This window comes from Thamnophis elegans, chromosome 2, assembly GCF_009769535.1.
Source record: "Thamnophis elegans isolate rThaEle1 chromosome 2, rThaEle1.pri, whole genome shotgun sequence".
NCBI classification, from domain to species: domain Eukaryota; kingdom Metazoa; phylum Chordata; class Lepidosauria; order Squamata; family Colubridae; genus Thamnophis; species Thamnophis elegans.
In genome coordinates this window covers 21,185,136-21,199,064 of record NC_045542.1, presented here as the reverse complement: position 1 = coordinate 21,199,064, position 13,929 = coordinate 21,185,136, and the positions used below count along the sequence as shown (strand labels likewise).

Here is a 13,929-nt window from a genome sequence, read left to right as displayed (position 1 = left end):
ATGCTCCTCACTGGCAGCTAGACAAGCAAATGACAACAAAGTCACTCGCTTGCTTTTCCTTCTTCAATTAATCCCAATCCCTGGCATTGACAAGCAGACTTGGGCAACATCCTTGTAAATAATCTTGCTGTTCACTTGTCTACTTTCTCCCTCCAGTGAGGGTGAGGAGAGTGTTGGTGCCACTAAAGGCATGCTACTTGGGGCATGTTGCCAAGGACAAAAAAAATATGGGATTCTCCATATCAGTTGACATGAACCCTCAGAATCTCCCTGCTTCTTTTGCCAGTGAATAAGTCAGAGCTTTTGGCTCACAGGCTGAGACTCTGATTCAAGGTTTTGCCTCCAGCTTGAAATTCCCACCAGGGGTGAGCTGCTGGGGGTTCGGGAGAGTCTCTAGCTAAGATTCTGTGCAGTTCAGAGAACCCCCAAATCCCACTCCTGGCTGGCCCCACCCACCCCTCCCCTCCCAGAGTCTCCACGTGGCCCATTTTGGATGCAGGGCATGTGTGGAGGCTTAAGGAGGACAAAAAACGGGCCTACTGGAAGGCCGGAAATGGGTCTGTTTCTGGCCTCCAGAGGGCCTCTGGAGCCTGAGAGGCCGTTTTCACCTTCCCGGAGGCTTGAGGAACGCCTCTGGAGCCCAGGGATGGCAAAAACATCCCCCCCTGCCATGGTGCAGGAGGCTGACTAGGCCACGCCCACCCAGGAACCAGGAAGAGAACCCCTTGCTAAACGTTTTGAAGCCCATCTCTGGTTCCCACCATCCCAACTTGCTGGGAACAGCAGGATTACAGTCTCTTTCTACTTCCTGGACTGAAAACTACCCATATTGGTTTCAAAGGGAGAGCTATGATCATCACTGGTTTTGGAGATTGCTAAAAGAACTGCCCGGTTATTACCAGTTCAAAGCCTTGAACTCAATTTGGAGTCATGGAAGAGCCTTTGCAGTCTCATCTCACCTTCAGATTTAGGGGAGAAGAACACCAGATTACTTGGAAGGGTTGCTGAAACTGACAAAGGTCTTGCTTTACTTTAAGCCAAACCAGGGCCTGTTGTGAGCCTTGGCATGGATTTTAGAGCATGATCTAGATCAGGGATGCCAAACTCAAAGCTTGCGGGCCACATGCAGCCCGTACAGTGCTTAGATATAGCTACCCTGCAAACAGCAAAGGACCGGCCCACGGTACCTCTGCCAGTGCCCCCCCTCCCCGAGCTCCATTTTCACTGGCAGAGGGCTGCAGGAGGCCATTGTGGCCAAAAATGGGGCCCAGGGTTGCCGCCTATGCCCCCCCTGCCTCCATTTTCACTGGCAGAGGGCTAGCAAAACAAACTAAAAACAAAACAAAAGGAGAAATGTTTCCCCTTTTGCATTTGAGCATCCAAGAAGGGACAGGAAAGGAGAAAGGGAAAGAGGAAAGTCAAAGAAAAAGAAGGAAAGAGGGGAAGGAAGTAGAAAGGAGAATGAGGAGGGAATGAAAAATAAGAAAAAGAAGGAAAGAAGGAAGGGAGGGAGGTTGTAATGAAAGGGAGGGAGGGTCTGAGGGAAGTCCTGCCTTAGCACTTGGCCACCACAGGTGCCCCCGAAACGAGTGACATTGAGTTGACCACACACTCACCGGCCATGCCCCCTGCCCCCCACCAGGTCAAATACAACCCTGATGTGGCCCTCAATGAAATTGAGTTTGACACCCCTGATCTTGATAACGGCCATCCTTTAGTGTTTTCTGGAGAATCCTTGGTGCCCTCCAAGCTTAGGGGTTTTTTTTGGGAGGGGGAGTGTGTGTGTGTGGAGTTATTTCATTACCCAATTGTTTAACACCTTCAGTGCTAGACCGTTTGCTCTCTGTGTTTAATGTCTTGCCCTGTCAGTGTTGATGGGAGTGCTGTTTCAGGAGAACAGACCACACTGCCTTTCAACACTGAAGATGTTACCTAGTTGGGAAACAAAACATGTGCAAGAAAACAACTAAGCCCAGAAAGAATCAAAGACTCCACAGTTCAACCCTGAGCTACAAATATTCTCTTCTAGTGTTTTCGCTTTGATACCTGCAATTCTGGCCCAATAAGTGATTTTTCAACTGAGAAGAGAATTTGACCACATGTATCAGCATCCTTCAAGTCAACATGGCATCTGTGATGGTATCTTGGTATTAAACTGACCTCAGCACATAATCCATGCTTCATTTTTACCCAATGTGGCCTTCCCACTTTTGAGGAGCTGAAGGTCCTCCGCAGTGGTGGGATTCCAAATCTTTTCCTACCAGTTCTATGAGAGCACGCTTCGTGCGCCTGCACAGCATTCAAAGATCAGCGGTGTCAGCGCTGGTGAGCTGAGCTGTTTTTTAGCTCAGCTGAGGCGCGGCAATCCACTCTGCTGCGCGAATCAGCTGAGGTAAAAAATAACAAGGGAATATAGGACAGGGAACGACGGGGGAGGCCCCAGTCAGAGGTGGTATTTGCCAGTTCTTCGAACTACTCAAAATTTCCACTATCGGTTCACTTGAACCAGTCTGAAATGGCTGAATACCACCTCTGGTCCTTGGTTGAACACAGAAGTCCCTGGATATGTCATAGATTAATATACCCTTAGCACCTAGGTATGATAACAGACAGAAGCTGAGGTGAGCAGCTGAACTAAGCAGGGCAGCAAGGACACTCGCATCCTGAGCCTCAGACATATTTCTAGATCTCTTTTCAGAGATTTTTTTTCCAGTAGATGTATGTGTGTGCATTTGTGACAGAAAGGCAGTGCACACACATCGGAATGAGGGTGAACAAGGCAGCAGCAAAAGGAATTAGCTAGCTGTGAAATTGCCGATTACAATATCCCTCCATGCCGATAGAACGCTCCTGGCACGAATTGGCAAATACATCCTGGGCACAAGTTGCTAGTGAGGAGTATCATCCACTGGCATACATGCTTCCTATGAGGGTGGCAGTGGTTTTGAGCTTCTATCTTTCTTGTAAGCTCGTGTTGGGGGCAGGTAAATTCCAGTTGGCATTTAGCAGACGGAGGAGGCTGATGGCCCATCTCTTCCCGTGAGCCCTGAGAAGATGAAACTAAGGGGGAGTGTGGAAGACTGGTGGAAATTGGTAGTAACAGCAATTTGAGTAATTTTCCCTGTAGTGTAAAATGGATCCCATTATACCACCAGAGCCTACGACTATGTCATAAATAGCTAAGCAAAGTGGTTATCACCACACAGTGATTCCGCAGCTTAAAATGAGCTCCGTGAACAATTGATGTGAATCGTCATACAGATATAAATGCACAAAAGGCACCCTTTGTCAGCTATTCATCAGCAGCTACTGACAATCATGTTTGAGAGAACCAAGGCCTATTTCCACAAAGGGGTTACCAAAAATCATTTTAGGGAAAGCCACTTTCTTTCCCGGTGAAAATCCTGGACAGGCTGCTGAGAGTCAAGACGCTCTGCATTTGTCCATCTGGGTGTGTGGCTTGGTCATGAGTGGACAGCAGTGGTCTTGAGTGGCTCATGGCCTTTTCTGTGGAACTGAAAAATAAGTCCACTGCAGGCGACTGAATTTGGCTTGCCTATTTTAAACTGCAGTCTGTGGGAAAGTGAGATTGGGGGGAAAAATGGAAGTGCCAGTTTGGCTTGTAGAGTTGGAGAAAACTTTGGCAGCCGAGCCTGATGTTTCTTGGGGCTGGTGATGCATAATGCCTGCTTTTTCTTGCAAAATACCTGTTTCTCGGCCTATATGAAGGGTGTCAAACTGGATTTCTTCCCAGGCCAGATCAGCATTGTAGTTCTCCATCGGCTGGCTGGGCAGGGGAGAGATGGGATGGATGCCTCCTGCAGCGCCCTGTTTTGGCTGGCAGAGTGCTCCAGGAGACCCTCCAGGCTGAAATCAGGATGTTGGGGGAGCTGCGTGTAGCCCTCCTGCACCCCATTTTGGCTGCCAAAGGCACCACATGCTTGTCCGTTGCTTTTTCCAGGCCAGCTCCATGGGCCAGATTTAAGCACTCTGTGGCCAGATCCAGATTGTGGGCCTTGAGTTTGATATCCCTGGCCTATATAGTCTGTGTGTATGAATTGAGTTCTAGTTCTCCCTTTCCTTAGCAAAAAAACTATGCTACAAACTGTCTTAAATTCTCTCTATTGCTTAGGAGATCTGGTGAGAACCCAAAACATTACAGGCAGTCCTCGACGTACGCCCACAATGGAGCCAAACATTTATGTTGCTAAGTGAGACATTGGTTAAATGAGATTTGCCCCATTTTATGACTTTCCTTGCTATGCTTGTTAAGTGAATCACTGCAGTTGTTAAATCACAAAACAATGGCTTCCCCATTGTTGACTTCACTTATCAGATGGTCAGAAAAGATAATCTCGTGAACCCGGGACATTGCAACCATCATAAATATGAACTGGTTGTCAAGCATCTGGATGTAAATCACATAACCCTTCGGAGCCTGGGGAAGGTGAAAATCCACCCCCCTGTCATGGTGCAGGAGGCTGAGTAGGCCACACCCACCCAGCAACCAGGCAGAGAACTGATTGTTAAAATTTTTGAATCCTATTCCTGGTCACAAGTCACTTTTTTCAGTGCAGTTGTAACTTTGAATAGTCACTAAACGATCTGTTGTAAATTCAGGATTATCTCTATTACTTGCCTCCCCCCCCCCCCCCCCCGCTTACATTTCTTTTGTAACTATAGGCAAATAAATATAATTATGTCCGGGTAAAGACAAATCCATGTTCACATAGTTTTGAGCCCTATTGCGCAAAAATGTTCACCTCTGGTAGGAGAGAGCCTTAATGTTATCCCAATGAAAGAAAACAATCACCAAAACCAAATATATGAAAGGCAGGGTTAGAATTCAAAGGTGGCCTCTGTGGAATGGCCTTGGCAGCAGTATGTACCAACTTTCAATCTTTGAGAATAGCTCCCAGATGCCTATCTCAAGCTCAGACTTAGAATAACTGTATTATCACTTTAAATCATATTATTACCAGATTGGGGTTGCTTTATGCTGGTCTACCACTGTCATAAGCATTTGATTTGGGTTGCCAAATTCTAGATAACCCAATTTTCTTTGTCTGTTTGCTGCCCTTTAGTGACCATCTGGAGTTTTAGTTACAAAAATATAGAGTAACAGAGTTGGAAGGGACCTTGGAGGTCTTCTAGTCCAACCCCCTGGTATAGGTAGGAAACCCTATACCATTTCAGACAAATGGCTGCCCAATCTCTTTTTAAAAACAGAGTTGGAGCATTCACAACTTCTAGAGGCAAGTCGTTCCACTGATTAATTGTTCTCACTGTCAGGAAATGTCTCCTTACTTCTAGGTTGCTTCTCCCCTTGATTAGTTTCCATCCATTGATTCTTGTCCTACCCTCAGGTGCTTTAGAGAATGTAGGACTTCTTTGTGGCAGCCTCATGGATATAGGAACACTGCTATCACATCACTCCCAAGGCCTTCTTTTCATTAAATGAGACAGACCCAGTTCCCGCAACTGTTCTTCATATGTTTACGTGCTTATAAAGGATGCCATATTATGAAGAAGTATGGTCTTCCTGAACGTCTATGGAGATTCTCGGTCATCCAGGCCATGGTTGTCCCAAAGATGCTTTCTGAAGAGGCAACTGGACTTTCTGGTTTTCCTTTGAAGATGTTTCACTTCTCCAGAGCTGAAGAAGCTTCTTGGATGAGAAGCAAAACGTCTTCAAAGAAAAACCAGAAAATCCAGTTGCCTCTTGAAAAAGCACCTGTTCTGACCTGGGGTTCCTTAAAAAGCAAGAAGCAGAGTCTTGGTCCCAGCAAAACCTCTTTTATTTACACGACTGCGAATTCCTTTCATTCACAGTCAGGCAAGGCTCGGCAAACAGTCTTTCAGAAGAATATTTATCAACAAGAAACTTATCTCGTTTGGAGACCTGCCAGATAGCTAGTTTCCAAATGCAGGGCAAGGCAACACTTGGCACAGAGTCTCTTATAGTCACAAACAGAACTTTCCACTCTTCAGATGACTGAAGGAATGTATCGTTTCCTGCAAAAGCCCACTCCTCTTTTGTTTCCTATGGGAGGGGCCAATCACCTGCAAGGTGTGGCTTTACTCCCAAGTTGACCCTGCTTTCTTAGTTGTTCTTGTCTTCTGACAGCTCTGCGCATGCGCACACTGGGAACAGGCTCCAGCTGTTCCTCTGCCTCATTGCTGTCTAGCTCCCTCTCTGCCTTCCGACGCAGAGCCCTGGTCTGAGCTTTCCTCAGCCCCCAGATCTGCCCCCTGTTCCTCCCCAACCTCCTCACTTGTGCCGGCGGGCCACAACAGCACTTTTGGGACGTTTATTCTCTCTGCTTTCCTGTTTTCTACAGGGAGGCATTTTCTGTGGTTAGAAGTTCAACACCTGAGATGGAACCAAAGGATTCAGAACAGATTTTCATCCTTTGAAAGTGGGGCGGGGGAAACCCTCTACACACTTCTAATAGTAACACTCCTTTACATGAACACTGCCGGCACCATCAGCGCAACTGAAATGTATGAAGCTGAGACACAAGTTAATCATCTTAGCAACAGTCTGTGCCTTGGGCTGGCTGGCTGGCTATGAATTTGGGAGTTTGCAGTTCTGACACATCTACAAGGTGCCAGGTGGGAAAGGCTCCCTTTGATGTCTCCTTGGGGAAACAAAAGTGTGAAAAAACAAATAGGGGCAAACTTGTTTGCAAACACACATTCATTAGGAAGCCACAGAGATATCTGCAGCTGCTTGTCAGGTATATTTTTAGGAACAAACGGGAGCTTTACTGCTTTAGGAATGTGTGAAAAGGCTCTGTGTCTCTAGGATTTGTATCAGAGGCTTTAATGGTTTGAGTGTTAAGAAGAGGCAGGAGGGGAATGCCGAGAGGTTGTGGGGGGTTTTGTCAGTCGGATTCTGCAACCAACCCTGACATGAGCTGAATAATTATGAAAATTGCACTGTAACATTTGACTTTCCCATTTAATTAAATTTGGTTTTATTAGATGCAGATTGCCCTCAGCCTCAAGAGAAGTAGTTAAGACTTATTTGGATGACAATAGCTGTACTCATGTGCTCAGCTGTACAGTGGCGGTGGCAGGTGCTGCGGGAAGAAAGCCTTGTGCCCCTCTCAAGTCTGGCCCTATTGTTGGATATAGGGAAGCCATAGTTGCTGGGTAACAAGTGGGAACAACCTGTTGGAAGGGAGGATTGTGCATAGGCCACGTTATTCTGAACTTCAGGCTACGTTATGCTGAGATTCAGCTATTCTGTAAGGTCAGTACAATGCTACCTTATCCTTCCAACGTTCCAATCAACTCTGAACTGTGCATTCAAAAATGTGCATGATTAAGCTTCTATATGATCTAGTTAAGTGCCTTCCTTATTCCAAGTTCCAGATCAGACACATGACATGTACCAGGATTTATGCAGCATCCTTCAAATCCCGACCCTCCTTATTTCATGGATAGTAGGAACTGTTCTGACCCAGGCTTCCCAAGTGCATGAAGCAAATTTCTTGTCCCGACAATTTTTTTTTGTTGTAAATTTCACAGTAAGTGTTTTAATTTACTGTGAATTCTGCTCATTCACATCTAACAAAGTCTTTCAAGGGAGGATTTACAGTCACAGAGCTTATCTGGCTTGGAGAGCTGACAGGCCGATAATCTGCAAAACTTGACAAGGAGTCTCAGAGAGTCACAAACTAATTAAGTGAACTAATCTTGCAAACTCCACTCCCCTTTTGCTCCTCTTTTATTTCCTCTGCGAGGGGCCATTCATCATCCACCTGTGGCCTTACTCCCAAGTTGACCCCTGTTCTTTAGCGGTTCCCTTCATCTGGCAACTCTGGGCATGCGCACCCTGGGAACAGGCTCCAGCTGTTCGTCTGCCTGACTGATGTCCGACTCTGAAGGCAGCTGATAACTGGCATACGGCTTTGGCCCCCTCTCTGCCTCTGACACAGAGCCCTCATCAGAGCCTACCCCAGACTCCAGGACTGGCCCCTGTTCCTCCCCAACCTCCTCACTGTCCTAATCTGCTGCCAGCTCTGCTGTCTGCTGGCGGGCCACAACAGGGACAGGCTAAGGTTGCTGGGCTACAGGAGTGAGTTACTGATGGCTTTCTTTGATTTCATTCTGGACAATTGTAAAATAAGAAGGCATGATCCTTTAGTATATTCTGCTAGTGACCAAACGATTCAATTGGTCATGAATAAAGAACAAAAATTATTTTGTACACCTGCCAAACTCACTTAAACATGACTTTGGTCAGCATACATCTATCAAAAACAAAAAACAAAATTCAATTACTGTACAATTAAAAGTACAACAATAGTTAAGAGACGCAGGATCTCCTATCATCCCGACCCCACACCATGGGGGATTGGGAGAAGAACAAGTTTGTAATGTCTTTAAAAAATGAGCAAGGTCAACACCACCTGTATTTTGCTGGGTGGGGAGATGTAATTCCAAGGGGAAGGGAGTTGGCGGCTAATCAGAGAAAGGCGGTCCCACAAATAATCCAGTCCTGTACCATGTAGAGCTTTGTAGGTGTCAGCAATCCAAGGCAAAATAACTGAGGAAATAAATATCACAAGTAATGCTAGACCTTTATTGATTTAGGCTACAATAACAGAATCTTGAAGGCCTAATGGGTTTTTTCCTTCGTTCCCTCTTATACTACAGTGTTGATAGGAGGGCGGTTTTCTTCCCCATGCCTTCCTATATTTCTAAGCTAAATTCAAATATTTACTTAACATTTGTCACCTGTGTATTTTTTTTAAAACCATCTCTGTACAATAGCAATAGCACTTAGGCTTATCTACCGCTTCACGGTACTTTACAGCCCCCTCTAAAACGGTTTCACAGAGTCAGTGTATTGTCCCCAACAACAGTCTGGCTCCTCATTTTACCAAGCTCAGAAGGAGGGAAGGCTGAGTCAATTTTGAGCCAGTGAGAATCGAACTGCTGGAAGCCGGCAGTCAGCAGAAATAGCCTGCAGTACTGCATTCTAACCACTGCACCACCTCTACAATAGGCAATATTCAAAGTCATCTGGAAGCTAACCTGGCGGCAGTGCACCTCATGAAGTAGTCGTATTGCATAGCTGTACTGAGGTTGATTGCTTTTTCAAGCTGGTTCCTTCCAAATGTGTTCACTCCAGAGGTGGGTTCCTGCCAGTTCGCACCTATTCGGTAGAACCGGTTCGTCAAATCTACCGAACCGGTTAGAAGAGGTTCTACCAGTGGACCCGGAAAGCAGGCCACACCTACAGAAGAGGTTCCAAAAATTTTTGAAACCCACCACTGACACACACACACACACACACACACACACACACACACAGACTCACACAGAGAGAGAAAGAGAAAGAAAGGAAGAAAGAAAAAAGAAAAAAAGAAAAAAGAAAGAAAAAGTGAGAGAGACAAAAGAAAAAAAGGAAAAAGGGACAGAAAGACAAAAGGAAGGAAAGAGAGAGAGAGACAGAGACAGAAAGAAAGAAAACATATGGCTGGCAAGCCACTCCTACCAGGTCACATGGCCGGCAAGCCACTCCCACAAAGGAGGCCACACCCACAGAGTAGGTTCAAAAAAAAATTGAAACCCACCACTGGTTCACTCCCATAATTCTCTGTTATCCAGCTGGGAAGGTACCAAGGTACCGGTTTGGTATGGAATGGATTTAGACAAAGGCAGCCATGTTCACAGGGGGCTATGAATCCCAATTTATATATATAAATGTTTTTAAATGTATAAATGTACGTCTGCTTTGGATTTCCCACCCAAGACAGGTCAAGTTGAAACTTTCCTAAGGTCGCTTAGAGTGGTTCCCAGCACCATTTTCTTTCTTCTTAGAAAGTATGAAATCTCTGGGCTTTGTCACCACTTGATTATGACGTTTTATTTGTAAAAGGTGTATTCATGTGTACCGTGCATTGCTGTATTTTTGTAGACTTTTTTTTACCTACAATTTAAAAGTAAAATAAAGTAAGAATCAGGCGAAGAATCCATTGCTGAAATTTTTGAAGCCCACCCCTGATTAAAGATCCTTATTTGTATTACTAGTTTGCTTAGTTATTTTCCAATATTTTTTTATAAAATGGATTTATTTTAATGTTTAACTTTTGTGCTGGTATGTGACCATAATAAAGATGGATTCTGATTCAAAGGGGTGCTTCATTGAGGGTCCATTCAAAGCCAAGACCTCTGAGGCTTCTCATAGGTTTAGCATCATGGCCTTATGTGCATCATGAGAAGCCAAAGTTAGTTCTTAGTGTAGACAAGTTGCAGAGCTAACATCTTCTACTGTTACAGTGTATGATTGCATTTGGGATTCATATTCTACCTAGGAACCAATTAGACTTCAACTGTGCTATGACTATACTGTACTGTGTGCCTGAAACAGAAATTGCTCTTCTGACCTGAAGCTTTTAACTCCTCACCCTATTGACAAATGGAAATATATATCCCTTCTTTTTCCATATCTTGTTCCCCTTTACCCTTTCCCTGTCCCTCATCTTCCTATTTATCTAACGCAGACCAGAAGCCTGGACTTTTTCACCAATCCCACGGTGGGATTTAGTAATTCAGTTAATCATTGATGCTTTTCTTTCCAATAGTTTATGGCTCTGAAAGGGGGGAGGTTTTTTTTCTCCCCTTATAGCATGTACTGTAAAACGTAATTCTAATTTAAATTGTAATTCTTCTGCTTCATTTCTGTTATCTGTTATTATGGTAGACATCATTCATAAACTGTGTGTACACCAGAGGTGGTATTCAGCAGGTTCTGACCATTTCTGGAGAACCGGTAGCAGAAATTTTGATTAGTTTGGACAATCTGTAAATACCACCTCTGGCCCCACCCCCATCTACAGGGCGGGGCATAACCTTTTCCTAGGGGGTCACAGCAAGATCGACAGCAGTTTACAACTTCCGCGACACCTCATTTTAAAGCCCATAAAAAACTGAATTGAATGAGCTATTAAATGTTAAATTTGCTTTAAGAATGGCTGGAAAATTCAATTCGGAAGAACAAAGGATCATTGACAGAATAAAATGCATTGCCTTTCGAGAGGCTCGCGATGCTGGAGCCAGATCTCAATTCGCCAGATCTCAATCCGGCAGAGAACATTGGGGCCATAATTAAGGATGAAGTGGAAGCTCTGATGATTCAGGAGCAAGGTCAAAATCGATATTCGGTTGAAACTTTGAGAATGAATTTGGAAACTGTGTTGAAAAATCTGGAAAATCGAACGGAACTGTTTGAAGATTTGTTGTGTTCTTATCCACCTCGTTTGAATGCTGTTCGAAGGGCTAATGGTGGTCATACTGACTATTAAATCGTGTCAATAAACTCAGTTTTTGATGGGCTTTCGAATGGTGTATGAATTATTTGTGTTGTTATTACAAGTGTTGCTGTGACCCCCTAGGAAAAGGTTATGCCCCGCCCTGTATTCTCTGCCTCCCGAGTCCCAGATGATCGGGAAGGAATGGGGATTTTGCAGTAACCTTCCTCTGGAGTGGGGAGAGAATGGAGATTTTACAGTATCTGCCCCCTGCCTCACCCACTAAGCCATGCCCACCAAGCCATGCCCATAGAACCGGCAGTAAATTTTTTTGAATCCCACCTCTGGTGTGTACATGTGTGATCATTGGTGCAGCACCCAAAGACCTATCTGTGAAGCCATCCCCAATAAAATCTGTCATTCCTGCATCTGTCTCCTTAAATTCTGAAGTTTTTTAAACTGCTGTCTATCTCTCTTGTGTGTGTTCATACATTGGGAGATATTTTTCAGCAGGATGCCGGTACAGAATGCATTGTGGGCAGAGGTCCATTACTTCTGTTTTTCTTTCAGAGTAAAAATTCACAGCATCTTAAATAAATGTGTGTGGGTGTGCATGTGTCTGATTTTTTGCTTTACAAACGGGGCACCCCAGTCAGTGTCTTCTGGTCTTTTGTACTGGGTCTCCCCTTTGTTGCTATGCTCAGTGTGATGGGTGGGTGTGAGAGAACTCTTGCTGACCCCTGCGTCGCCTATCCTCCATTTGACAGGAACCCACCGCAATTTCCTTTCTGAGGCTCATATCCATAACACATCATTAATACTTCCTGCAAGCAGGTCTGAAATATTGATGCTAATTGCTCTTCTGGTTTGCCTAACAGCACATTAAGTAGGTAGAACTAACAAGCCACTTTTAAAAATAATGAAACAGGGCTAATGGACAGCCAGCTGAGAGGTGGGCCTTATTACCCAGAATTCTCTGAGTAGGCTTTGAGGGGATTGTTTGCTCAGATTGGGTGTTCTTGGCATAATGGGAGATCAATCAATCAATCAGAATAGAGCTGGAAGGGGCCTTGGACGTCTTCTAGTCCAAACCTTCTGTTCAAGCAGGAGACCCCATACCATTTTAGACAGGTAGTTGTCCAATCTCTTCTTAAAAACCTCCAGTGATGAAAGCCCCCACAACTTATAAAGGCAAGCTGTTCCACTGGTTAATTGTTCTCACTGTTAGAAAGTTTCTCCTTAATTACAAGTTGCTTCTATCCTTGATTAGTTTCCATCCATTGTTGGTTGCCCTGCCCTTTGGTGCTTTGGGAAATAAGTTGACCCCTTCTTCTTCGTGGCATTGTTGTTGTTGTTAGTATTAGCAGTATCTCTTATTAATTAAACATGAAACTCAGTCAACTGAAGATTTAAAAGTGCATCACAAATATCATTGACTGGCACTAATGGTTGTTATGGGTTGTTGTTGTTGTTGTTAGCAATAGCAATAGCAGTTAGACTTATATACCGCTTCATAGGGCTTTCAGCCCTCTCTAAGCAGTTTACAGAGTCAGCATATCGCCCCCACAGTCTGGGTCCTCATTTCACCCACCTCGGAAGGATGGAAGGCTGAGTCAACCTTGAGCCAGTGAGATTAGAACCGCTGAACTGCAGATAACCGTCAGCTGAAGTGGCCTGCAGTACTGCACCCTAACCACTGCGCCACCTTGGCTCTTATTGTTGTTGTTATTGTTGTTGTTAACCAAGATATAGAAGGATAGAGTATAGGTTAGGAATAGGGAACTATAGTTTTGCAGATGTCGCCAGATGCCAATACCCATCATCCCCAGCTAGCCTGGATCATTATTGGGGATGCTGGGACTTAGGAGTCCATATAGAGACCACATATAGAGTCTGTTCCTCTAGTGTAAGCCGTAAAGGATTCCCTGCTTTAATGTGATTCCTCCAACTCTCTTTTCTTGCAGGGGGAACTGCTCAGCCCCTGTCGCTGTGATGGTTCCGTTCGCTGCACCCACCAGCCTTGCCTGATTCGCTGGATCAGTGAGAGGGGCTCCTGGAGCTGTGAGCTGTGCTACTTCAAGTACCAGGTCTTAGCCATTAGCACAAAGAATCCGTTGCAGGTAAGCCTTGCCTGGCGACTGAGCTTTAGGAATAGTGGCTGGAAGGGGAAATAGGGGAGTCAAGAGCAGAGGATGGTAGACATGGTGCCTCTGGCCCATGTGCTATACATAATCTTTGTCCTCCTCCTCCACCCCCCTACCCCTCCTTTTCCTCCTCTCACACGTGCACACAAACACACACACATACACACAGAAATGGTTACTATCATATTCAGTTATTATTCCATTCATCCTCCCTCTGAGATATGGGGTAGATGAGAAGGTTCCCCAGAAATGTCTGTGTTCTTGGATGCACATCTCCCTTCCCGCTTGTCTTTTTTGTTCCTCCACCCCATATGCCAGCCTTAGCAGCCCCAAATGCTGCTGGAGAAACTGCCCAGAGGGAGCAGGTTCCCTTTGAAGCTGCCATTCACTCCTAATACATCAGCAGAGGCAGATCTCCACCAGGAGTGTCATGCTGGAAGAGATCTTGACAGATCAAGATACTGTATATCTGCCTGCATTCCCTTGTTCTCTTCTGCAAGTGCAACGTAATCTGGCAG

At 45.1% G+C, this 13,929-nt stretch overlaps 1 protein-coding gene across 1 annotated transcript in view; it reads left to right on the top strand.

Annotated features, from left to right (window-relative positions):
* Positions 1 to 13,929, top strand: part of MARCHF9 (membrane associated ring-CH-type finger 9) — a 50,028-nt gene that overhangs the window by 18,596 nt on the left and 17,503 nt on the right. The window contains exon 2 of the mRNA XM_032238920.1: positions 13,232 to 13,387. Coding sequence (XP_032094811.1) covers positions 13,232 to 13,387 — 156 coding nt within the window. The remainder of the gene's footprint in view (positions 1 to 13,231; positions 13,388 to 13,929) is intronic.